Consider the following 26,995-nt stretch of genomic DNA (forward strand, 5'->3'; position numbering starts at 1 on the left):
TTGGGTGATGAAAAAATAAAAACCACGACAAAAATAAAAGTTCAACAAAATATTCAACCTCCTTGAAACAAGTACCTTGGATCCTGGCTTCCAGCGACTCGCAAAAATCGGTTGACTCGTGTTGCAGAACCTCCTCAACCACCCAACGCCATCGAAACTGCGATGGTCGCCAGCAGAAGTATCAATGTGAAATGGCAGCACAAGGCTCAGGACACTGGTGAAGTCACGAAGTATATACTTCAGTACAAAGAAGGAGAAGGTGAGTGAAGTGAATTTGGAGATGAAGCAACTGTTACACCATAAAACACCGATACCCATTATTGTTGTGAGTGACGACGTGCGCGAATACCATTGATCCATAAATCATCCAAAATTGGCACAAATGCTGCCAAACTTTAGGTCGCTAAACGCTTCCCTGTATACATCTGCTACCTTCCGTTCTCCTTTTTGAAAATATCACCAACTTCCTTGCTTCCTGATTAATAGGAACGTCATTTTTTGAATTTTGAAAAGCCTTCTAAGATTTTGGAGATTCGATGGTCATCAAAGCGCGTTTCACACCATGGAACGACGGCGCGGGAGACTAAGCACGGCTAATAGATTGTCGTACTTTAGGAAGGGAAAGTAGGGATTTCCGGAATCTCGCATAAGCCTGTTTTATGGAGCGAAGACGCGTTCGTGGCTCTTCCAGATTCCTATTGCTCAAATAAGCCGCGTCCCGACGCCCCGAGAATCCGGCTGCTCCCGAACCAACCCCTGAACCCAGAACCTGCAAAAACAAAGTTTATCCTGAGCTCAACTCGAGTAGGATACCTGCCACGACTCCGTCTTCTTCTTTGTAAAGTTGTTATTAAATTTTACACAAATTTATAGCCGTGTACAGCTACGGTCTCGCCGAAATTATTAGGTGTTCAGACAGAAGCTCGAAGCTCGCTTCTCCGCACCTTAAGAATATTGTACACAGGGCGATACGGTTTGAACAAAACAAAAAGAAAAAAAATTATGACACAACGGTTCAAAACTTCTGCGACCGAGGTGGATCTAGTTAAATTTGATTAAAACAATATTTTCTTGTTACATATTATATTCTGAACTAAGGTGGTTGGTTGGCCAAAAATTGACGCTTTTTATAACTATTTTAATACACGACAGTCGTGTACTCAGGTTTATCAAATTATTATTAAATTCCTAAGGACGAACATCTCTTTAAAAATACAAATATTGATCACACTGGACTTATAAACAAAAGCTTAGATAATCATGCTTCTTTTCTAGTCGTTTTAATGGTATTAAAAATCTAGTAGATTCGGTTAATTGACTCGATTGATATTCTCTATATAGTCACGAAAACGCTTTTTTTTATCATGTTGACATCATTGAATATTTAATTTCAAAACTTTAACGATTTGAGGGTCGACCATTGGGGTTAAATAAATGCGTGGTATTATTAGAATATAAGTTTGATGTTTGTCGATTGGTTTGAAAGGTGGAGACGAAGGGAACAGTTTAGACAATAGATCAGAAGAGCGTAGGCCGAGAGATAAAAACGAAATGACTTGGGACGAGTAGAATTAAGCCTAAGTGAGTGCAAAAACAGAGTACATGATCAGGGTTCTGGGAATGAAAGGAGATAGTCAGGTGCGCACAGGATGTGCGAGACATTGTTTAGTCTATTGAAATGAAGATGTTTCTAGATAATAGGGACGAAGAGTGCGAAGAAGTTATTGGCGCGAAGAGGGACTGAGCACTTAACACAACATTGGATCGATATTGATTTTAATCAACAATTGGTAATAATTAACGAATTGATTACTGAAAAAAAAAACCGTTTCAGTAACGTTGTAGAGAATAGTTTTCTGAATAAAATGAATCTTTGTTAAGGGAGAACGCTCGAATTTCACAGAGTTTGAACAATTTTCAAACGGTTTGAAACGAATAATTGATATTCAAACTTCTCTTTGTGATTTCAGTAATTTTTATTCTTCTGTGTTTAAGTAATTAGGAAAAATAGCTTAGGAATACAATAATTTGGTAAATGCCTAATGGATGACTATATATCGTGATAGAATTAATAAAATGTGTCGACTTTTGACGAATCAACCTTCTTTAAAGAAAAAAAAGTTTTAGTAAAATCACCGTAATAACGAGCCTTATTTCTTTAAAATTTGTAGATTTCAATTTCGATTTTTCATTCAACGGAAAACCAATTTTCAAATAAATTTCAAGATGATGAGTTGAATGTTGTTTTTCCAAATCTTGATCTCAACACTTCCCATCAAAAGTAATCACGTGAATATTTTAATACAGGATTTTCCGAATGAAAAATCTGAGTACCTTGAAAAGACATTGCACACGAAACGAAATATGATTACATTGACTAATTTGCAACGTTATACCCGAGCCGGTAATCACGGCAGTGAGAGAGGAGGACGAAAATTGGCCTGCAGAATCGAGAGGCGACTAGCGCCTGGCGGCCCTAGATTATACTTTAACGTTCAATTAAGACGCTATAAATTATATTTAAAAGGTAAGCGAGCCGAGTTACGGTCGTAATAATAAACTTTCGCGGGTTTCCGAGGCCCGGATCTACATTGTAGCAACTTTACACCCCGCACGGAAACAGTAAACCATTCGGCTATCCAATTTCCGGTTTATCCCGAAATCTGTGGATACTGAAAGCTCCGTTCGGACTGACCCGATAGTTTGAATAATTCATTAATCACAAGAAAACCCCTCGAGGTTAGGCTAGTGTCCGAGAAGTACGAAGATTTCACAGTCTCGCAAAAAGGGAGGAAGAAAAAATTGTGACTCTCGAAACACGGATCACGAAGCACTGCGTGTATTTTAAATGAAAATGATGAAAAAACGACGTCGTTTAAAACGCAAGATTAAATTGTACAGTAAAATTTCTACGAATTCAGTAGACTAGAATTTTCAACAATCATTTATAACAAACGTTGAATGAAACGTGAAAAATGAATAATAACATTTTTTTAAAGCAAATCAAATATCGGGCAAAGAAGACTTGAAAGCATCAAAAATCGTGTGAAATTTTCTCCGTGAAACATTCTGCACAACTGCAAAATGAAAATATTTACACGTCAATAGCGAATTCTTTGCCGGAAGAGTTAGGTTTTAATTTAAAAAAATGTGTAAATTGTTGTAATTTATAAATTGGTTTAATTAATGATTCGATGGTCGAGGGTATTTTCTTTGCCAAAACTGGATTAAATCTTATCGATGTCAATACGTGAATAAGAAGAATGACCGTGTTCAAATAATTACACTCCAGCTACTGTAGTTAGCCCACACAGTAATAATTGATTACGTTTTGAGACTTATAAATACGCTAACTCATCACTTGTTTATATCTTGACCTCCTCGAGTTTATGTAAAAAAAGTAAAAAAAAAAAAAAAAGAGAGACAATACTGTGGTCTAGAAAGTAAGGGAGAAGATGAAAAAAAAACAGGATCGTTGTCTAATATGGAAAACATTTTCATTAATTTTCTTATCGAAATTATGAAAGGTGTGGCGTGATACTCGCGATATTGTACAGTGTACGACGTCATTGATCCCTCAGGTTAATGAACGGTCTTATATATATATATCCAATATTGCGTTCATCTGCTTCAAGAAACTCGATCAATCAATCCTTTCACCAACGGTCAAAACACTCGACCGTGGCTAACATCACCATTGCGATTTATATATGCGAGACTTCAAACACACTTGCTTTTCTCCGCATAGTCTGCAGCCTTCTGGATTACAAATGGTGTTAGAAAAACAGTATTGTCTGGCTCTGCAAATCTTCTATATAGATTTTTCAATAGTTTCCAAGGATTTCAAGGATATCATAATTAATATTGCCAATAATTTGCTGAGAATTTTACGTGAATAGCTGAACCAACAATCAAGCGATTGAACAAGTTTTCGAGGACTCCTTGTCATCGGATATCGAGAATCATCAAAATCCTAGTTTCGAAGATCCTCTACAGGATAACGGAAGAATTTTTCTCCTCGTATTCGATTTCGTAATAACTACAATCCTTAGTAGGTAAATCAGACGAGTTCTGGATACAGATTCCCATACCGACACTTACCGATACTTAGCCAAGACAACAACCTTCGTCAAGAATTCAAGTCTCCACCGTCTAACCCTATAAAAAAAGGTTTGTGTCTTGGCTGAGAGTCGGTAAATGTCGGTATGGAAATTTGTATCCAGAACCAATTTGGTATACCTACAAACCTGGGGTTAATTACAGGAGGAGTTTGGCAGCAGCAGGAACTGTCCGGACCTCCGTTGCCCTATGCAGCCCTTATTGACGATCTGAAGCCTGCGACTCGCTACTACATTCGCGTTATCGCCGAAGGACCTGCGGGGCGATCTGCCCCGTCCTCAGATCTGGTAGTGAGAACGGAACCCCAGAGGCCAGCGGGTCCTCCAATCAACCTGGCCGCCAGGCCCGTATCTGCCACCGAAATCCTCGTCACCTGGGGACCACCGATACCGGAACTCAGGCACGGAGATATTCAGAGCTTCAATATTGGCTACAGAGAAACCAGGTGAGTTGAGAGTCTCTGGTAGTGAGAGCACTTCCGAAATCCGGGTTTTTGGAACTATCGCTTTGATGTGGCTTCCTTGAAAAAATTTTAGAATGGAAGTGAAAAAATGAGACTTAGAACGATGCACAATTTGAAAAACCGTTTTATTCGTGAAAATTGTTTTTTTTTTTCTGGTTCATTTTTTTACCCATAGCATTGAAAATACGTACGATAGATGCAACTTCGAGTGTCCACTATGCAGCCGGCTAATAAATCGATAATAGACATTTCATGGATACTAAATGTTAATATTGCATATTACCAAAGGGATCATTATTTGATAACTATAGATACATACCTACATATGCAGTGATCGGAAATCCGAGAATTTAGTATCGATATTGATTACCAGTAACAATATTTCGATACTTACAACAAAAGCCGTACTGTATTTCATGAGGCGTCTATTCGCTGTGTCCTATTGCTTCGCAAACTGAGTTTACGAGAACCTCGAAGCACTGCGGTTGCAAGGAAAAATTGCAAAGATGTTCCGTGAAATTCTGCAATAATTGTGAAAAGTACTAGCTAATTAAAATACATAAACATAAAATCAATTCAGACTAGTCTAATAATTACAACTAATTTGTATAGTTTCACTTGATTATGACTGCGAAGCACATGAATATCATTTTTATTTATCTGTTTATACGAATCGAATCATTGTCTTCCAACGTTTCTGAAAATGTTTTCGCATTTCTATGTTTCTCGTGTAATCAGGTGGTTTTTGCAAAAACCTTGAGTCATTTTTGTGAAATAAGAAAAGTTGCAGGCGAAATTCAGGGAAAGATTCGATAAAAACGAGGGTTTATGAATGAATATCGGATACAAACTAGGATGAAGCCTTGTTATAAACCCATAAACTGGTACGTTTTTGGGGTGGAACCCTGATCATGCTAATCTGACGGATAAGATTCGATGTTGAACGTCACCCAGACTCAACTTCCCAGAACATTAATTAGCTTATGGAACCCCCTCGCTTAGAATCGAGAACAGGAGAGTAAGGGGGACAGATATAAACGGAGAAACTATTCTCGCCAAGCAGCCATGTAAATTCTATTAGGTTTGATTAATATTGAAGAGCGTATGTGGTGAATATAGAGGGTTGTCAACAGCTAAGTTTGTGAAGGTACAATTTACCGTTTCCTTAATGAGAATCTGTCATTCAACGTCAGATATCAGGTTCACATTTAATGCAACAATTTAAAAAAAATCTATTGGGAATGAAAATTTTTCGCTCTGACATCTAGTGGCAAAAATGCGTCACTCAAACTGATAATAAGCCATATTTAATTCTGATATTTGTTTTTTGCACGGTTTGCACGGAGTTTTCCATGCCTTTGGATACGCATAATTAACCCAATTCAATCTACTAATAACGCAGTCCTTGTCGCCATATTGTGAGAAGGATAATTTTGGGAATTCATGTCCGAATAACCAATTATTTTATTCGATTCGGATTTGTTTTATTCGGAAATATTATGCAGATCGAACTTCGTTTCAATATTTTTTATCAAAATTAATCTATTAGTAGATAGCATTGTTATTTACAATAACGTCAACCATTTTGCTCAGTGTCATTTTTCGGACTGCGTACGATATCTCGAAAAAGGATGCATCGATTGACTTCAAATTTGGAAACAGTATTCACTGATAGTACATTGCCTCTGTTTTAATCCCACTTTTGTTATGTCATATTCTTCTGTGAATTAAATAGAAACGTCATAAAATTCGAACAAAAGTATCAAATTTTGACTTGATGCGATCTCCATTTTGTTCAGAAAAAAATCCTACTGAAACGAAGCTCGATCTACATACTCTTGATGTCGAAATATGAAATTCCAAAATTCCCCCACTATTTCATCTGTATACTCGATAAACCCTCTGAACCACGCTTTAAGCCATATTCGAGTCTTCCGATTCTGAAACACTTACAACCCATGATCTATGGGTTCCCAGCTCGGGTAACCCGGCCTACAACTTCACCCCGGTTTCCGGCGATGGGGAAGAAGGAGGGGGTGAACTTCATTTGACTGGATTGAGGGCATACACACGTTACACTTTGGTAGCCCAGGCCGTCAACCAAGTTGGCTCAGGTCCGTTGTCAGAGCCACTGACCACCCAGACGCTGGAAGATGGTAAGTGTCGTGATTCTTAAGAGACGAAAACGATTTTACGTCGCTTAATTCATAGCCGATATGAGACGGAATCCGTCAGCCACACCGCAGGTAATGACAGGTCATCATCCCCGTCAAAAGGGGCTCTTCTGCACCGATTAGCGAGGGTGGTGGTTACTTTGAGGGAATTTTCGGTACTACCGGAATGCGAAGCCATTCAGTGAAGTGTTCTCTGAATGACGACGCTCCGGAACCGGAAACAGTTTACCGAACTCGCGACCGTTTGAACCCTGTTCAAGTCGAGGTCACAAAAGGAGGAGCCGCTCTTCTGCTAGCTACTAAACCTTTCAAAGTTGAAATCACGAGACGAGAAGGTCTAGAGTTGTGTTCGGCATTCGGATGGAACTAATTATATCCTCACTGAATTGAACTTCGATTTATGATTGAATTCAAGTCGAGTGATCGGGGATTTTCTGTCTTTGAGCGACGGAAAAGCTTCTGAAACTACAGGAGACGCGGAGGACGGGGTGCGGAATCAATGCCAATTAAAATCTTGTCTATGCAGTGCCCAGCATGCCACCGGAAGACGTTCGCTGCGCTGCCCTCTCATCCCAGTCGTTACAAGTCTCATGGCAGCCACCCCCCAGCTCTCACTCGAACGGAATCGTTCAGGGGTACAAATTGTACTACGAGCCAGTCATGGAGGAGACTTGGCGAGGAGTTGACGAAATGGAGGTAACGCTTAATTTGAGACTTGTCACAGTTTTAGAAAAATCCAATTACCTACACTCTCATCTCTTTTTTCAGGTTCGAAAAACGAGCGCTTTGACAACGGTTTTGACCAGTTTAAGACGCTACGCAAATTACAGCATGCACGTGCTCGCCTACACGAGGATAGGCGATGGCGTTGCGTCTCCGATGACTTATTGTCACACCGAAGAAGATGGTGCGATTTTGTTTTATATTAATAAAGAGATCTGCCAATTGAAAGTATCATCCTGCGTTAGATTATCCGGATGTTTACAATATAGCCACGGTTTTAATACCGTGTTTTAATTGAGCTTTCAAGTATTACACCCTCGGAGAGAAACCCCCGATCAATGTTTCCGCTTTTATTCACAGCCCCCGGGAGCCCTGCGGACATAAAAGTGGTTGTAAGCTCGCCGCAAGCTCTTTTCATATCGTGGTTACCGCCCTTGGAGCCAAACGGAGTGATCACTAAGTACAATTTATACACCAGGTAAACGAGCCCAGTCAAGTATTACGTTACACGTTTCGAAAATTGCCAATCTGATTCTCCACTGCTGAAAGCTTCATATATGCACACAAGCTTCGACTCCCTGAACCGTTGAAAATAATTAACGAAATCCATTTCGAAAAGTAATTTTCCATCCGAAAACACATCCGGTTATGAAATTGTGAAGCAGGCTTTCACGGAGAAAGGAGTATACTGGAATTTCGCGTACGGTACAGCATATCAAATGGATTTTCTGTCCCAGTATCATATTCCATATAGTCTAATACGACTTATCCTCTTACCGCAACGACAAAACCATCGGATACTGTACCGTATTATGTGAAATTTTAGTATTGTGCACTTTTTTTCTTTGTAAACTGTTAAAAACAACATAACGTCCACTGAGGTCAAACCGGAATTAAGTGACTTCCAACTGCAGGGTGGTGAACGGTCGTGAGGAACTTAACCATGGTAAGAAGCCACTCTCCGCAGCGGACACTTTTTTCGAGGCAACGGACCTCGAGCAGCACGTCGAATACCAGTTTTGGGTGACGGCGAGCACCAGAGTGGGCGAGGGTCAGAGTTCAAGAGTAGCTGCTCAAGTGCCTTCGAACCGAGTGCCGGCCCGCATCACGTCATTTGGCGGTCACGTCGTCAAGCCGTGGAGAGGATCAGCCACTCTGGACTGCAACGCGGTTGGCGACCCTAGACGAGAGTGGCTCAAGGGTGTCGAGCAGATTTACCCCGGTGCTAATCACAACATCCAGATACTTCAGACCGGCGAATTGGTCCTGTCAAGCTTACAGACGCAAGAAAGTGGCAACTACACTTGTCAAGTCGAAAATGCCCAAGGCAGCGATCGTCTGCAGTACATACTCACTGTCCAAGGTACAAAAGTGTCCGTACCATGCCTATAGGTAAACTGATCGACTCTTTAGTTCGTTGACTGTGTGATGGATGTCACACGTTGTTTGGCTAGTTTAAAGAACTTATTTGCACTGCTGTTAGAAAATTAATTGAAATTTACTGGGTCAAATGGTTTGATTGCACGATGATAATAATGTTCTGGATTCACAACAGTGTTTGAGTAAAGTTTGTGAAATATCCTTAGAAAAGTGGTCATCAAATAGGGCAATCCTGAAACGCAGAGAAATTGCTACAATGAGTGAAATAACTTCATGACTGTCGTTCCAGGCGACTGCCAGTGCTTGTCTGTGTTTTCACTGCTGTAGAATGTACACTCGTGGAGTATAATAACGTTATGTTGGCCACTTTATGACGTTTCATATAAAGCCTGTGCGTCCATGTGTTGAACGAATTTCAGTTCCACCCAGCACGCCGGTACTCTACGTGACGAGCTCAACGTCCAGCAGCATACTGCTTCACTGGAAGCCAGGAAACACAGGTGGAGCCCCACTGACCGGATACACCCTTCACTATCGTAGAACTCACGGGAATCTCGACGAGCTCCAACTTTCCCGTCGAGCCACTAGCTACGAGCTCAAAGTAACGAGCTATCTTTTATCCTTATACTTCAGAACTGTAACCAGATGCTTTAACTTCCGATATTTCTTGCATTCCTAATCGCTCTCAACAGGGTCTTCTGTGCGGAAACGCGTACCATCTCTATCTGACATCTCACAACAAACTGGGCAGCAGCCCAGCCTCTCCGACTCTTTCGGTTCGGACTCAGGGCCAACCGCCAGGCATTCCAAGAGCAGACGCTTTTCTGGCACCGAATTCCACCACTTTAGCTCTTCGTCTTCACGTCTGGCCCGATAACGGCTGCCCGATTTCTTACTTCGTTATTCAGTACAGACCGATCAGCGAGTTCCATTGGACGTTGGTCTCTAACAGCGTTAAGATGCATCGGAGATTCGTCATACCTAATCTCTCGCCCAGTTCGGTCTACCAGCTGAAGGTCGAGGCCTATAACGTCGCTGGTAGCAGTCAGGCCGAGTTCACTTTCGTCACTCTCACTAAAGACGGGGGTAAGTCACCCCCATTACGAGACATTCTGCATCCGCATACCTACCTGAAGATGAACAGCGATAGAAATGTTTTTGGTTTACAATGTTCCAGAACCACCGCCGCCAGAGCTCTCCAAACGAGGCATCATCCCGATCCCTTTTTATGCCGATCTCAAGGTCATGTTGCCACTGATCGTCGCTACGGTTGCCCTTCTCGCAGCCGCTGCAACGATCGCTTTTTGCTGGAGGAACAGTGAGTTTACTATTGATTCGACGTCCGTAGATATACCCAGCAAACATGGTTCTAAGGAGATGGAACCCAGTTTCGTGTCAAATGTTATCTTGCATCAATTTCTCATAAGATCATTCATTAAAGTCTATCGTCCTGAAGTCAAAGAGACCTTTTAACGAATTCAGAAGTGTTAGTCGGTTGACCCAGACAAATAGACAATTTTTCACCTTCAGGATACTTGGGGGACGGAGTCCAGAGACCCATGAAGGAGACTCAAGAGAATCAGCAAAACGCTGAGGCCCAACGAGAACGTTACTACGCAACAATTCACAAAGTCGCCCTACAACAAGCGGCGAACACGGCAGGAGGACCTGACAAGATCCCAGGTGACCATTTATTACAATTGTGTAATTTATTACAAAGTCTTCCATACTCCAGGGTTACCCACACGATGAAGAAATAACCTCCCACTCACGACACATTGGAGAATGATTCTTTCCATAACACAATTTAAAAGGTAGGCGATACCTTTGATGGGTTACAGAGACAGCGGAGGACATCTCGCCGTACGCTACGTTCCAGCTGTCGGAAGGTGGCGGGGCAAACCTGGGCGGCCTGGGCGGTGCCGCCGAAGCATCAGCGGCCGGACTTCACCCCAACAACACCCTACTTCACAGCTTCATGTACCACGAGCACGCGATGACAGAGGGATGCGCCAGTCCTCCGCCTGCAGCGGTACAGGCATAGATCTACAGATTTATATCATTGATCACTATTATGGTGAAAGAATCTTCTTTCCACTCCATTGGGAATCACGTGGCAGGCTTTACGTAAATTTTAAAGTCTGGATTGCGAAAGCATTTAGGTTGTTGGGGAAGAAATAAACGGGCTTAAGCTGGCCATGAGCCAGCCTTTGATCTTCCCGTTTTTAAACTCGTTTCGAACTGAAATAATAATGGCGATAATAATAGTAACGTTATCTTGTTTGAACTTTGAAATTAAAAGGTCAGATTCACAATTAGTGTGTAAAAAATCACCAGGTACCGTAGTAGCTACGCGATAATCAGACCAGATCTGGGCTTTGGAGTAACATATTTCAACTCACGTTGGATTCATAATCAGCGATCGTAAAAACTTCGTAGTACCAATTTTCATAAAAATCCTAATGTAAAATGTGTAAATTTTTTTTTTCAGCATACTGAGTACACTGAAAATAAATTTGTAAATCTGACTTTAGATTCGTGATCAGTGAGTTGAAAAAACTTGTGGTATCAATTTTCATTCAAATGAAAATCATTAAAAGATCAAAGCCAAAATCTAATCAATTCTAGTTGGGAAAAGAACACTTTTCAAACCAAAATTATGAAATGTTGAGATCTAGTGAAAACTAAACTTTTTATTTGCGGCGTGATTTCAATAACTTCCTTTTTTCTTCAACAACAGAGAAACGGGAAGTTAATTAATCTGAAATGATCTCGTCCACCTATAGAACACTCAAATTCAACACTGAAGATAAGAGGCGTTAAAAACGCTGTACCAAATACTTAAGGTAATCCCTATTTACGAATGAATAATAATCAGAATTTCTCTTTCTTCTCTTTCATGCTACACAGTATCAGTACTTGAAGGTAAAAATCTCACTCATCTAATATAATCCAAATGTCCATCATAGTACTGTAAATACGAACAAGTTCAACTAGACGAAATCTATTGCTCTGGTACCAAATCTCCAATTTGGAACAGAGTCAACCGAGAAATGAAACTGCAATTGACTCGAATTAATTAAATTTCTAATTATTTGCGAATGATCAGAGTATGAAGAGTGTATCGTCGAGGAGACGCCAACAGAGGAAGCAGCAAGCACCGGGCGATGTGGAGAGCGACGAAAGCGAGTCTGACCCAGACCAGCTGACCAGCTCAAGAACCGAGTCGTCGAATCAGCTGGATGCCGGAAAGCTCAAGCACAGTACGTTTGACTATTATGACATCGGCAGATTCTGACCCTCCCTCACCACAACTCTAGGTCTTTGTCAAATTTGGAATCGTTGTTCGTGTAGTAGCGCCTTACGTTAAGAAAATAAACTCTTTGAAACGTAGTCGGAGTTTGATTTTTGACCACGGAGTTTGGTAACATCTCCAGGAAATCCACAAATTATTACTGGCTTAGTAAAAATCCTCTTCATCCGATGTAATTCGTAATACATTTACTAAATTTCCTGGCATAAAATATTCGCTTCAAGTTGCACTCGCGTCGCCGTCATTGAAAGTGATGCGACTTGATTACACCGTCAAGAAATTTCGTGGCTGATTATTTTCTGTAATAGAAATCCAATCCGAATGAAAAATCAAGGGGTTAATCACTCTTGCAATCTGGTGTACGCACGTCATGGTAACGTCTCATATAATCTCTTGTAATCTTTGCGGTCTTTTAGTAATCTTTGTAATCTTTGCTGTCTCTGAAATTTCTTTGAAATCCTTATTATCTCTTCGCAATTCGTGTAATATTTGACTAACCTTTATAGTGATCCTAACAATATTTATAACCACGTGTAATCGACGTAATCGTAGTCAGTGTAAGCCAATTTTACGTAGCGACTAGCCCTTTAAAACAAGATTTAATTGAAAGCATTACAACTTTTGTAACGGTGGAAACGAGCTGATGACCAAACTCCGAATCCAAAAATGGTTGACGTTTCAATAAATACTGGCAGCATATGGGTATCAGATAAAATTCTCGCGATGTTCAAAAAGGAATGGTTGTCAAAATTTCGACCACATATATATATCACGAGAATTATTAATGATCTAGTCACATGCACGCTTCGCTCATTTCGAGTTCAGGCCAATATGCAGCCAATGTTTACAATCAGGGTAAATAAGATGAAACACTCTGCTGCTGAGGGGCAGAAGAGTTACACTGATAAGGGTTGGTTTAGTTCGGGCTGTTTCAGACTTCATCTACCACGGAACGTCGAGCACCTCGTCGGATATTTCACCAATGTCCGAACAGAAGTCGCTTCCTCGAAGAGGAAGATCTAGGTGAGATGGTTATTAATGCTACCCCATAAGACGGATATAAATATGGATAAATTGCGATAAGATAACGGTACACGATATAACTCGTGCAGTTATTACCAGTCGTTGATACATAATCTCTATTTCAATCAGTCAACACGGCTGTCAACCGACTTAGGTCAGTCATAGAATTATACTTATAAATACTCTTTAATCTCACACTTTAATATGCAATTCACTATCATCATCTTATACTCTCGAGGGGTGTCTCTAAATCCCCGTGATTACATTATATTGTATGTAGATTAGACTGTATCAAAAAAATGGACTAGTTTTTTTTTAATGTTATACTGAAAATATTGTTCAAGATGACGAAAAAAAGATACCATCAAAATTTCAGATTTTAATATTAATATTTAGAGGTGCCTTATCGCGATTTTCTACTTTCCATAAGAATAATATGACAAACATGGTTATTGCTCCTTGCGATTTTTATAACTAGATAACGACGCGTCGTACAGAAAATTCATAAACATGTTTTTGTAGGAAATTAAACGTTCTACAAAAAAGGTCGGCTGTCATTTTACGATAAATCTACTCCTTCAAAAGTTATTTAAGGTCCTTTGTTGATGTTTGACCTCAAATAACTTTTGAAAGAATAGATTTATCGTAAAATGACAAAAGAACTTTTTTGTAGAACGTTCAATTTCCTACAAAAATATGTTTATGAATTTTCTGTACAACGCGTCGTTATCTAGTTATAAAAATCGCAAGGAGCAAGAACCATTTTTGTCATGTTATTCTTATGGAAAGTAGAAAATCGCGACGAGGCACCTCTAAATAACAATATTAAAATTTGAAATTTTGACGGTATTTTTTGTTCGTCATATTGAACAATATTTTGATTATAAAATTTAAAAAAAATAGTCAATTTTTTTGATACAGTCTAATGTACATATATTTTCCCTTATCCTCAACACTCGCTCTAGTTTATTATACGTTTTTCTAAAAAGCACAGCAAGCATCAGATCCAATCTTTTTTACCGCCTTGACTCTTCGCCCCAGCTTTTCCATAATCGTACCGTTTCCTCAATTTCAAGGTGGCACGTCCCCAGCAGAAGTTCGCTTCGCACCTTGTTACCGCCGATGTCGATCGCCGAGACGGCCTTCACCGGTGGTCATACACCAAACGAACGTAGTGAACGTCCAGAATTAAGTGAAGCCGAATGCGACATTGATTCTTTGAAAAAACTCAAGCTCGGCCTCCGAAGCTCGTTGTGGTCCAGACCCGGCGCACAAAACAATCCTTCGTCTGATTACTCTATTGCAGTTTAAAGTATCGACATATCAACCATTTCCGATATTTATCTATATAACAACTTGGTAATCGCATACCGTCGCTATTTCAAACTCATTTCGAACTCACCGAATAATGGCACGTTTCAAATCCGTGCGGATATACTCTGTGAGCTCAGTAAAGTAATCAGAGGGATGCGCGCGATCCAAGTATTTCAAGATTCTGTACATTTTTTCAATTCAATCACAACTTAAAGAAAATCTCCTCACGATGGAAAGAATTTTCATTTTTCATCACGCTTCTTCGGGTCAAAATCATTGTTTAGATAGTATTAATTTTGTAGTTTTTTTTTTATCCTGGCGTACTTCAGATTTTGTGTATTTTCTGCACATTTCGTTTCTACTTATTACAGAAAATAATGTACAGGGTGTTCCTAAAATAACTTGAACAGTAAAGTGACGTATTGTAATTATATTGAAACAAATAATCACACAAACTAATGTGGTCATCTCAATTTTAGAATACAACTAGCCGGATAGTAAAGGTATAAATATATATACACATGTGTGTACATATGTTGAATTTACAATGTGGAATACATGAGGCAGACTGCAATGACACAGGTGAAAAATGGTAAAAATTTTATGAAAAATATCTTACGATGTATCGTTTATGTCGCGGTTTCAATCTCATTGAGACAATATTCTCACTCACACTCTTGATTACACGTGAAACAACTATTGAATAAAATTTACGCTGTATGTATATAAATAGAGATGAATTCACGGCAGCTCAGATAAACACGGAACATGTGAAATTGCAAACTTTGCATGAGCACATTTTTTATATCAAAAGCAATCGCAGAATCACGTTGCCAACTCGCATCATTCGAATGAATTTCAAAACTGAAAAACTCGAAGAAGAAAAAAAAACGGTATGTTGATTTACATGCACTTTAATTCATGATAGATCTGTACTATATGTAATAATTAATCAAAATCTTGTGCCAACATAAATTGCACAATTAAAGTCTCTTAAATTAATTGCATCGATTTACGTCAAAGCATGTATGATTAGAACTTGTAAGCGTACTGTTTTGCAACGTCAATTCCATTGCGTTAATTTTTACTATTCGTGCAGGTAAATTACCATTGAATATAAATAATTACTGCAAAGTACAATTGCATAACAATGACGCATTTATAGATATATGGGGAAAAAACAATCTATGGTGAAAAAGAACAAAAAAAAAAACAACCAATCGTTTTCTTCTAATCGTGGTAAATCTATTTAATGCAAGTTTCCTGGAAAACCCTTTGAAAATGGGAAATAAACAGAAAACGATATAGCTGAAAACTGAACAAACGCATAAGTACGATGTGCCAAACAATGACTTGCTCAGAAAGCCTCTAAGCAGAAAGCTATAATCCTCTTATGACTTGGCTGAGACCAAAGACTTATAAAACAGAGCACAGCACCAAATTAAAATGGAAACATTACTATACAGGATTTTTAACGCGAAAGTGATTTGAAATTTCGAAACAATTGGCAAATCTCACACTACGATGCGCAAAAATAGACGAATGAGTTTAAGGATAATTGTTTGACAAATTTTATTTCGGCGCAATCATGCCTGAAGTGTGAGCACATACAGCTATATGCTATTAAATTATACGAAAGAAAATTAAACAAAATCTGGATAAACTCAATTGAAAATATATCATCGGGTGATTGGCTATTCTTATGTTGACAGTATTGATCAAAAATTAGCGGAGGAAACGAGTGACGATAAAACGAAGGCATTCTAACGGTTAAAAAAAGTATAGAAGTAAATAGTGTTTTGATGATATGACGACGACGACGATGATGATGATGATGATGATGATGATGATGATGATGATGATGATGATGATATAAATATACGTATGAAAGAGAATTCTTAATTGGCATCAGCAATTTTAATGTTGGGCTCTGTTGCATTGTAAAGTTTATATACTCGTTGATTATTTTAAGTCCATACTAATAATAAGGCATTAGTACTATAAGACGAAGAATAATAAAAAACCAAAAAGAACAACAACAAGAACAACAACAACATACTAATCAAAACTTTGCTGTATATTTATGCTGTATGTAAATTCCCGATTTGTACGAATGTCTGGCTCGAATGAGAATATAACGCGTATGAGTTTATATAATAACACTAATTACGTAACTCTTGCAATGAGACTGATGTAGGAAATTATGCTCACGCGCCCCAAAGCTATATAATTATGTGTTGCAGTCGATCGAAATCTTATGGCCTGATTTGTTATATTTGTTGCATTAACGATATAGAAATATCCTTGATTCTGATCATTGAATATAAATCTATTACTTGGGTTGCGATTCCGCGTTGGTCGGAGGATCTTTAAAGAAAGCTAGCTATGATCCTGACACCGGTAATATTGCAAAGGTTTGTTATATTATAACTTCGTATATTATTAATGGATAACTGCGGGAGATCAAAATTTGTAAAATATAGGGTGTATAGATTTTGCGACGATCGAAAGAAAATCTATATCTGCGTGAAATAATTTTTTACCAGCTGATCGAGTGATTTTGTATATTTTCTTACTGTTTACGAATATATACTGCCAATTTTTATATATATGCTCAGTTATGGTAATTATAATTATAAAATTATGCGAGACAAAGATTTTAAACCGTGTGATCTGTCTTTTGATGATATTTCATACAAACACAACGTGATGATTTCAGTTTATATAATTCATTTCATGCCATAAAACCAGATGCCATCTGATGAACAAAAGAGTGCAAATCAAATAATTGTATAGAAAGAAAAAGAAATTGAGTGAATCATGATCGTATGTGCATTTCCTCCCTCCTAAGCCCTTTAGTAAAAGACTGTAACCCCCGATTTAAAAATACATCATTCAAAAACATCACTTCGTAAAAAAATATTATGAAATGAATTATTCCATCGTTACAAAAAAGAAAAAAAAATGGAGTACGAATATTATGTAATTTCATTTTTAACTCTTAAGATATTGAAACTGTGTTTCAAAATATTATGTCAATCGTAAAATCAATTAAATAAATTGATTGTATCTAAAAATATGTAATTGGTGTTTCAGGTTTTCCCTTCTACTTCTGTTTACCATGCCGTCAGTTGACCGAGAATACATGTAAAGTTTGAATCAAACGAACATAAAAACTGGGCAACGGTATTTTCTGATTTTTTCATCTTCAATCATTTTCAACCAGAACGTAAATTGTCTATGTACTTGAAATAATTTTTCTCCCTTTTTTCAGGTATCAAACAGTTCGCGCTGGCAGTTTAGTGAAAAAAAGATAAGATTGTTGTGTTCGTGCGCAAAGAAAATAAGTCAATGTATTTTTCAATACTCATTTGTATATATTATTATACAAAAATTGGCGTGCGTCAGCCTAGAACTTAGGCTTAAGTTGTAAAGAAGAAATTTTTGTGACATCTTTTACAGGCTGTACTCGGTTCAATTGCTGCTGCAACGAATTCAATACGACCAATTTTACTTTGGCTGTACCATTATAATATTACAATATTCACCACTCACTACCTACCGATAACAATAATAATCTTATGTGGTGTAAACTATTACGGTGTATTATATACATCATGTATCATATTACGATAAAGTTGAACGACACATAGAATAGCTGCAACTACACACTGATGAAAACTATGGCCCACGAAGCTGTGCCAACAATGCTTCATTTTTGCGGCATTCGATGGTTAATTGTCGTACTGCTGCTACGTATTTTCGCTGCTGTTCCACCAAAGTAACCAACTGTTGACTCAGAGAATCTCTGCGGGCCCGTTCTTCCGCACACCTTTTTTCGACCTGCAAAATGAAGCACAGTATTGGTATTTTTTAATGAGAATACTTGAAGGAAAAAAAAAAAGAAAAAATTACTTTGCGATCTTAGTATATTTTTCAACAAGTTTAGTATGCAAAATATGATTTTAGCTTGTTTTAATATCGTTTACTGAATTTCAGACAGTCCTGACGGGATGCGAGATAACGATTCTTTATAAAAATGCATCGTTATATTAACCTTGCAGATTTCAGTCACATAACTTTTCGCGGTTCAAGCAAGTAATTACCATTACTGAATGCCACAGTATCATATGCTTACTTTTGTTTTGTTTTGTTTTATTCCAGAAACAATAGCTTCGAATTGCTTCAAAAACTGCTCCTTTCCACTGGCCGATGCCATTGCTCTGCAAGAAGTAATAATATAAAATGAAGAACGAATACGTCCGCGTCATGGTCACAAGCCAAATAAATAGAAGTACAAGCCTCAAGAGAAAGGATATAATAACTCACTTGTTGTAATTGTCCTGAATAGAGTTTAGCAGACCCAATTCCTTACTTAGGTACAATTTTGTGTCATCCAGAGTGTTGTACAGAGTGTAATACTGCTTTGTTTCCTTATGCTTTGCAGACACTGAAAACAAAGTGTCAGATGAAATTCCAAACTACCTGGCAAGAGTAAAAATCCAATTTCACCTTGGTTATAAAGCTCCAAGAACCGTCTCTGGTATTGCGTCAATTCAGATCTGCCAGGAACGTCGTCTAGCTGCCTGGTCAGCGATGCTATGGCTCTGTTCTTTTTGGCAACTTGAAGCCTCAGCTGATTTACCTTCTCCTTCTGAACCTCATAATCGGAAACATCGCACTGTGATTCCCCAGGCTCAGCGCCCTCGATATCCGGTACCAAACTTTGGAGCTGAGTCAAGTCAGACTTGCACTGTTCTCGGAACTTGTGTTCTTGCTCCTTCAAACTATCGTGAATGAGGAGAAGCTCTTGCAGTCTTAACAACACGCTGGAAAAGTTCAAATGCAAATGAATTTGGAGAACTAGTGTGTTTGAGAAAAGTGGGAACGCCATCAGTCTAGCTCATACTTTCATTGGATGTGACGTACCTCTTATTCTCTTCAGTCTCCAACTCTTCCATCCTACGGAAATCTTCCTCTACTTCATCTTTTTTTATTTCGATAGCTCTCAGTTTATCGGTGGCTTCCGACACTTTGCTGGATAAATTTTCCTTTTCTTTTTCCAGCTTTAATTTTCTCTCCTCAAGAGTTGCTTTCTGTTTTTCAAGGGCAGCTAACGCGCCGAATGAACCCTCCACACTGTTTGCCTGTATTGTATTTAGCTTGTTTTAGAGAAAAGTTCAGGACATAACATGTTTGCAGAAAGTTTTTTTCGTAATACCTCAATGTCAGCACTCAATGCTGCGTAATGTTCTGCAGCTTGAACGATTTCCTGCGCCTGCATTCCGACAATCGTTCCAACTGCACTGGCACTCAGCCGACCCTGTTTCGTGCGAAATTGTAGGGATTAATCAGTTTGAATGTAATCCTTAACGAATGACTGTGCAATAAACACTAAAAATCATCCACACGATACTTGCCGTGTGCGCGATGTGTAAACTTACCTCATTGTCATCGGCGACTGACATGTTCTTCATAAGCTCGTCTATGCGTTTCTACAACATCAAACACTCAAAAATGCAAACGGCGATTGTATTCAGTGCGAAATTCAGTAAGTATCATGCTAACAATTAAACAATATCAGCCAATTCCTTTATAGAAAACATATATAGGAGTTGTCTAAACCCAAAAATCGTACAAACTGAATATGGAAATGTGAAATAACACACCATGCATAATTTTACATATTCTTTACGATCTGAAAATATAAATTTTTTACCTCTTCTTCTTGCACTTTCTTTGCACCTGAGGTGGCATCGTCTGCCTGTGAATCTTCAATGACTTCAGAAGGTGACAGAGATACTACCGACGATGATCCATACTCCAAAAGCGTGCTTTGCACTCTTCCCACCTCATCGTCCGGAGGAGGATCCTTTCTTCTAAAATAACGCTGAGGCTTGTAGACTTGCTGAAATTGTAAGACTTTTTGTGAATTACATGAGTAGTTAGAAATGAATTTGAGGGATTTGTTATTATATTTGATATCTCAAATTTGAAACTTATCAGCAAACCCGACCTTGACTGTTTTTAAATTAGATGCCATGCTCTCCTTTTTTGCAACCATTTCACTGTCTTTGGCGAACGTGTAATTTTTGTCAAATTGACTGACAGCGTAAGACCTGACAAAGTCTCCCATCACCTCTCGCATTTCCATCGATCGTTTAACCAGCCACTAAACAGATCATCGAAATTTAACAACTTATAGATTCTTCAAAGATAATTGGTACGATTGGACTCAGCACAGACACACCTGTATTATCGGAAAAATGTGAATACAGTCCAATCCCTGGATTTGGTGAGGTTCTATACGATGTGGACAATTCATTTTTGGCAACATCGCTACTATCTTTTCAGTCAGAGCTCTATAATGATATTGGAAAATCAAATAATAAAAATATTCACTTTAAATTATTGTAGACGGTTGATTTAAATTAATACATGGCCATGATCATACATTTTCTGCCCAATTGTCAGATTTTCTTGGAACAACAGATCCACATCAACGTCAAAGTTGCATGACTCGATGCACCAAGTCATTCCTCCGACTACCTGAGAACAAGAAATCTGAAGTGAGGAATCATCTTTCGTCGATACATTGCAACAAAGTAGAATTCTCATATCAATCACATCAAAATTGATTAAAAAATTATCACAAGCGAAAACAATCTGAAAAATAAAGAGTATTGACAAGTTCTACTGACAGAAATATAAGGAATAACATAAAGCATGAATCAAGATAAAAATTTGTCAGTAAGTTTTAAAATTAAAAATTCATTTCCATTTATGAGAACAAACATAAAATGAGTAGTACAATCCATTAAAAAATTTCTAGTTTCCAATTCGACATCAATTCGACGCAACTACAAATATTTCGAAAAGCCCGCGCTGGAATGTGGGATCGAAGGGTAAGGCTGGAGTCTTCCATTGGTCGGTTCCGGCCAAAGAACAGCACTGATTGGTGGAGCGTCGGATGGATTGCAAATGCACAAATAGTGAATGGCGTTGTGGGGGGGGGGGGATCGAGTTGTCAAATTTAAACCGCTGTTGCTGTTGACTTGCTGTCAGACGATAAGATTGAGGATCAGACCCAGTCGAACCCGGCAAAGTAAAACAAACATTGGCAAACCTTGTCGAAGCTGGTGAGCCCCTTGATCCTGGCTCTAAAGTACCCGGCGGCGACAAGAAGATCGATAATTTCTTGAAATTTGACAGCCTGTTCTTCATCCTCCCGAACGTCAGCCTTAAATATAAAACATATCAATAGGTTGTCCTAGAGGTTAGATACGGTCGCGTGAAATCCGACACAAGAAACCGGACGAATATCAATTGCTTGCTCCTCAAACTCACCTCTGCAGATTCGAGAGTCTTGGCTGACCTCTTGGACGCGTTTACAAACATACTTTTCTTCTCTCTGTATCTCCGGAGCGCTTAAATCGTCTCGATGTAACGAAAACAGAACTTCGTTGCGGATCAAGAGTTCCGTAGAAATTGCCGGAAGATCCGCTGTCCATGCCCCCCACCGAGTCGCCCAAGTTTTAGGAGTTGTTGATCGCGTTGGTCAGTCACCGGGTTTATATCCGTGAGTTTTTCGCCTTGTAAAGATTTTCCGCGAGTGTAAGAGTCGCGATTTTCACACACTTAATTGTTCATTGTTTCCGTAATTATTCCTAGGCTTGTTTGCCAAGTCGCTGTTCACTTCTGCGTTACTGCGGCATTCAACGAGGAACATAACCTTCGGCGCTTCGCTGTGTTCCGTTTATCGTACCTACCTGGAAATTTCATTCCGTAATCCTGTTTGACGAAAAACGGAAAACATCATGCAGTGGCAAACTTTTTTGGATGCCGTTAATTGCAAACTGAGAACTGGACACACTTTCCAAGAAATTAAACGAAACAGACGGTCTGAGTGCGAGGTGATGTCTTATCTCATCGGAGCCCCGGACGTCAGGTGAAGTTTTTTTATTGTCTGTTTTATACTTCGGGTATTTAAAAATTTTTGCCCATGCAGCGTGTCTCTTGTATTTCGATTATTTATTAACAAGTTGTACTTCTTTTACAGAAAGTTGATGCTGCTGTGGCTGCAGGAGCAGCTTCAATCTAGGGAAGTGAAATCGTCGTCGAAAGCGAAACAGCTTAAAGATCTGGGGAACAAAGAATTTCAAAAGAAGAATTACGCCGATAGCGTTTCACTTTATACAAAAAGCGCTCAATATGCTGTTGCCGATGACTTGTCGATCGCTATTGCTAATAGATCGGCAGCATTGTATCATATGGATAATTTTGAAGTAAGAATTCAGAAACAGAAATATCAAATAGTGCGATTCGGAAATTGAGTTATATTTTCTGCAAGTAATTGTCACTTGTAATTATCGTACTTTGACTTGTAATCGGAGCTATAAAACAACTGAAGAACACGAAAAAAAGAACTTGGATACTTATTGAGGCTTGCTTTTTGAATCGTACTGTCTTTATTTTGTATATTCATATTTTTCTACTCATTTACATGTACATCGACGAGTAACTTGGTAAATTTGTTGTATGTATTTCTCATTCAAAAAAGGATTGCCTAAAAGATATCGATTTAGCGATAAGCATCGGCTACCCTAAAAAGTTGCTACACAAATTGTATATCCGCAATGCGCAATGTTACATTAAATTGAAAAATAGAGTTATGGCCGAGGTAGCTATCGAAAAAGTTGAAGAAATTGTTAATGCTTGCAACGAGATCTCTGCAGAGAAAAAAGGTAAAGCGTCATTGATTAAAGATGACGTCCAATAAGCTGTGAAATTCGTATTGAAACACTGTTGTATCAATTATGAAAGAAACGTTCGTTAGCCATTGATAATCGCATGGATATGTACGCTAAACGCATAATTTGAACACTGAGTTTTTCAATATGAATTTTACTTGCGGTATCTGCAAGCTAGTCTAATCAACTCTGTTTCATATTTATTGTAGATGATATATTCAAGGAAGTTTCATTGCTAAAATCGTTTGCATCAAATCTGGGAAATATCGCAGAAAATGATAGCTCAAGGACACAATTACACCAAAGACCTGATGTAGCATTTGGAAGCAATGCAACTTTTCAATTTGCGTCAGCTGCCTTAGACTGCAAATACACACCACAAAAAGGAAGACACGTCATAGCGAATAGAGACATACAAAAGGGCCAAGTCTTGTTTGTCGAGAAGCCATTTGCTTTTGTACTATTGGATCAAAATCATTCTAGTTCGTTGTGCAGACATTGTTGCCACCCTTACGGCGCAGTTCCTATTCCGTAGGTACTTTTGTTACTGAAAAAGGACAGCTTATATTTAACAGATGCAACAAATCAATATGTAACTTTCAATTCCAGCTGCAAAACTTGCGTGGATACGCTTTATTGCAGTAGCGAATGTCTCGACAATGCGTGGTCTGGTTACCACAAATGGGAATGCCCAGGAACTCAAATGCGAATGGGACAACAAATAGGAATCGCACACCTTTCTCTTAAAGTTTTACTTGTCGGGTCGACGACAGAGGATAAAGAGAGATTCAATGAGGTTCAAAAGCTAGTCACAAACATCGACAAAGTATCCCCTGACGATCTTCTCGTTTACGGCATTGTAAGTGACCAGAACAAATTCCTAATCTTTCTTTAGCCGCTACATCAATGCAAGCATTAACTTGGCATCACGTATTCACCTCAATTGTGTCATACACAAGTTCATTATTCATTTATTTCCAGACCGCGGTGATGCTCACTATGTACCTTTCCATGTACACTGATTTCTTCACTACTGTTGATTTCAAAAAATCATTTGCCGACAAGTTTATCGACAGCAGTATCGACTTCAATTGTGACGTTACGACTGATAGCGGAAAACAGTTATACGTCAGCTCTTTTCTTCTTCGACACACACTGCAATTGATATGTAACGGTCACGCCATAACAAAACTGAGCTTAGACGCGCAGGAAAATGACAAAGTGGCTACCGAGCATCAAGAAAGAGTAGCAACCGGAATTTATCCTGCTGTTAGCATGATGAATCATTCGTGTGATCCGAATATAATAAATAGGTAATCAGTTACGTTCTGTTACGTCAAACTACTCTGTTTTCACTATTGTCACTACATTACATTACGATTGTTTTTCAGCTTCGATGACCAGTATCTCATTGTCAAAGCAACAAAAGACATCCCTGCTGGTGGTGAAGTCTTCAATTGTTACGGTACGTGAATAGTGTTTTAGATTTTACCACGATTCAGTGGCCCTGAGTGTTTTAATATGTCCTCTTTTTAAATGAAAGGTTCTAACTCATTTATTCATGTTCAATGAAAATATTAAAAGATATTCTTCAGGCATGCAAGGCTCGAAGGTTCTGTCCGATATCTTTCACTGATATCCTATCTAAACATCAATTTCAGTGATATATGATTCTATGTATATTATCAGGCCCTCATTTTCGAAGGACGCCAAGAGAAGAAAGACAAGAAATATTGAAAAACCAGTATTGCTTCACGTGCACATGCGAGGCATGCACGAATCCTGAATTGCAGTATTTCTTGGTAATAGTAACCCCCGAGTATAGTTTTTAGAAAACATGGCCAAGGCTTGGCTCCTGCGGTACTATTCTCTCACTTTTTATTCACAGGAAAGATTCGGTTCGTTGAAATGTCTAGAATGCAGTGGAGCTGTATTTAAAATTTCTGGATCTCTCAGCTGTTTCGATTGCGGGGCAACCCCTACTATGAACTATAACGCTGAACTCTGCGAGGCCCAAAGTCTATACAATTCGGCTCACGTTTGTATTGAGATGGAACACGACGACGAGGCATTAGACAAGCTCAAACAGTGCTTGAACATCAGGCGCAGCATACTTTACAAGCATCATCAGGACATTATAAATACTTTAGATCTCATCGGTAAAGTTTATGCTGTATCAGGTAAGGGAATTCTTCCGTTTTATAGTTTGTCCATTATTTTTTTTTATCACGTACGGAGGATAACTTTGGGATTGAAAGTATTTTGAACTTTGTTCATCGTGGATGCGTATTCATCACCTTACAGGTAGATGGCTGGATTCTATTTCTTACTTAGAGCACGTAATTACCGGCATTGGTGAAAGGTTTGGCACCGACAGCATAGAGCTCGCAAACGAATTAAATAAAATCACGGATATCTGTCTTCCGTATTTGCAGGAAGAAACGAACACAAGAACGAAACAGTACAAGTAACTAGAAATTTCTTTACACGCTCCTTTCTGTCTATGAATTTGAATGACAATTTGACAACTAATTCAACAGGAACGCACTGAAGAAGACTCGCAGATTTTTAGACAACGCGAAACAGATAATGGATCTGAATTACGGTCCGTGGAACGCCGGGTATCAGGAGATTGAGAAAAAGGCACAACAGCTATCCGCAATCCTAAGAAACTTCAACCTTTAATCAATTATTGTAATACATCGATTATTGTAATTTTTGTTAATGAACACTATTTCTCATTTCCTAATAACTAATGGTATTCTCGTTTCTCCCTCGGGCAACCAAACAGGTTCCTTCATCCTAGACGATATCCTGCTGCCTCCACGTGCTGTAAAAGCCTTTGCTTTTGAAGTATCACTAATCGCAAATCTGCGTGTTAGAATACCAAATGCCAATGACTCCTTTATGACCGGGCCATGCCGCATAAACGGTGAAGCTGAAACTCAAGAGATGGATATTAACACTGGTCGAAAGAAACCAATCATTCGATAATAATCGTTTCGATAGTATTGTGAGTTTTCTTTCTTCTAATTTTTATGACATTTTTCAGCCATAATTGTGAAAACTGAAAGCGTTTATTCAAATCATGACTGGATTAGCGGTGAAGCAACGGATAAATTATTAAAAACACGAAGTCAAGTTGGTTTTACGTAGGAAGAGATTCAATATTCATTATCCAGACGTTGTTCTCCAACCGGTGATTTAATTTAATGCTAAACAATCGCGGTCTCGTAAATCGTATGATTGTTTTGTCTTTTTATACAATATTCAAGTTTTTCAGACATTAACGTGATTTATCATGCCTCATACATATATTCTTTTTCGCAAATACAGGTAAGTTCAGAAATAATCGTTTCTTTGTTACTCTTGCGTTTAGTCGTCATTTCTTTGTGTGTGGAAATAAGAAAATTTTGAATCACCGGCCGTAGGATTAGCGAATCCGGATATACTAATACACGAATACTAAGACTCACGGATCTAATTGTAAGAACAATAGTGCGCGGTTTTGTCCTTTTTTGGTTTCTCAGAAAAGTATCATGTCAAGTTGCTATTGCAGCTCGCGAAATAAATTAAGTTATTAGGTATAATATACAAAGTTGAATAAAACGGCTGTGCTTAAGTGGTCATAGCATCAAATTTAACTGGAACCGAGGGAGATAAAAACACGTCTGCACGCACAAATAGCAAAACATAGGAGAATGAGATGACCAAAAAAAACCTCCAAGTCACTTGC

At 38.7% G+C, this 26,995-nt stretch overlaps 3 protein-coding genes across 11 annotated transcripts in view; 2 read left to right on the forward strand and 1 right to left on the reverse strand.

Moving 5' to 3' along the window:
• LOC124416743 (Down syndrome cell adhesion molecule-like protein Dscam2) overlaps positions 1–14,645 on the forward strand; it is a 104,135-nt gene extending 89,490 nt beyond the window's left edge. For 3 of the 5 annotated variants that reach the window (XM_046898025.1, XM_046898021.1, XM_046898020.1), the window contains 16 exons: positions 128–259; positions 4,264–4,564; positions 6,560–6,738; positions 7,283–7,452; positions 7,525–7,663; positions 7,840–7,957; positions 8,394–8,842; positions 9,279–9,460; positions 9,552–9,945; positions 10,037–10,177; positions 10,390–10,542; positions 10,701–10,891; positions 11,770–11,784; positions 11,969–12,122; positions 13,093–13,195; positions 14,272–14,645. In XM_046898025.1, the coding sequence (XP_046753981.1) occupies positions 128–259; positions 4,264–4,564; positions 6,560–6,738; positions 7,283–7,452; positions 7,525–7,663; positions 7,840–7,957; positions 8,394–8,842; positions 9,279–9,460; positions 9,552–9,945; positions 10,037–10,177; positions 10,390–10,542; positions 10,701–10,891; positions 11,770–11,784; positions 11,969–12,122; positions 13,093–13,195; positions 14,272–14,506 (3,056 nt within the window). In that variant the 3' untranslated portion in view covers positions 14,507–14,645. Of the gene's footprint in view, positions 1–127; positions 260–4,263; positions 4,565–6,559; positions 6,739–7,282; positions 7,453–7,524; positions 7,664–7,839; positions 7,958–8,393; positions 8,843–9,278; positions 9,461–9,551; positions 9,946–10,036; positions 10,178–10,389; positions 10,543–10,700; positions 10,892–11,769; positions 11,785–11,968; positions 12,123–13,092; positions 13,196–13,324; positions 13,350–14,271 lie in introns of those variants that run through there. The other 2 variants (XM_046898022.1, XR_006930809.1) reach the window with 2 other exon arrangements.
• Positions 11,610–21,986, reverse strand: LOC124416745 (coiled-coil domain-containing protein 93). 5 transcript variants are annotated; one of them, XM_046898028.1, is made up of 14 exons: positions 21,857–21,986; positions 21,636–21,749; positions 20,964–21,058; positions 20,760–20,871; positions 20,526–20,681; positions 20,229–20,417; positions 19,954–20,004; positions 19,731–19,832; positions 19,439–19,671; positions 19,022–19,338; positions 18,839–18,959; positions 18,648–18,732; positions 18,157–18,352; positions 11,610–11,620 (listed from the first exon to the last, which is right to left on the reverse strand). In XM_046898028.1, the coding sequence occupies exons 1-13, from the start codon at positions 21,905–21,907 to the stop codon at positions 18,191–18,193; spliced, it is 1,788 nt and encodes a 595-aa protein (XP_046753984.1). In that variant the 5' UTR covers positions 21,908–21,986; the 3' UTR covers positions 11,610–11,620; positions 18,157–18,190. The 5 variants fall into 5 exon arrangements, with proteins under 5 accessions (XP_046753984.1, XP_046753985.1, XP_046753983.1 ...); XM_046898029.1 differs by lacking the exon at positions 11,610–11,620 and having other exon boundaries at positions 17,911–18,352; positions 19,439–19,656; XM_046898027.1 differs by lacking the exon at positions 11,610–11,620 and having other exon boundaries at positions 17,911–18,352.
• Positions 21,986–26,012, forward strand: LOC124416744 (SET and MYND domain-containing protein 4-like). Its single transcript, XM_046898026.1, has 12 exons — positions 21,986–22,088; positions 22,181–22,457; positions 22,569–22,794; positions 23,070–23,253; positions 23,469–23,790; positions 23,869–24,118; positions 24,241–24,572; positions 24,651–24,724; positions 24,949–25,061; positions 25,148–25,439; positions 25,564–25,726; positions 25,800–26,012. Exons 2-12 carry the CDS (start codon positions 22,327–22,329, stop codon positions 25,942–25,944), a joined length of 2,232 nt encoding a protein of 743 aa, XP_046753982.1. The 5' UTR covers positions 21,986–22,088; positions 22,181–22,326; the 3' UTR covers positions 25,945–26,012.
• Positions 26,013–26,995: the final 983 nt, after the last annotated feature.

The sequence above is a fragment of the Diprion similis genome, chromosome 3, assembly GCF_021155765.1.
Source record: "Diprion similis isolate iyDipSimi1 chromosome 3, iyDipSimi1.1, whole genome shotgun sequence".
Taxonomy (NCBI): domain Eukaryota; kingdom Metazoa; phylum Arthropoda; class Insecta; order Hymenoptera; family Diprionidae; genus Diprion; species Diprion similis.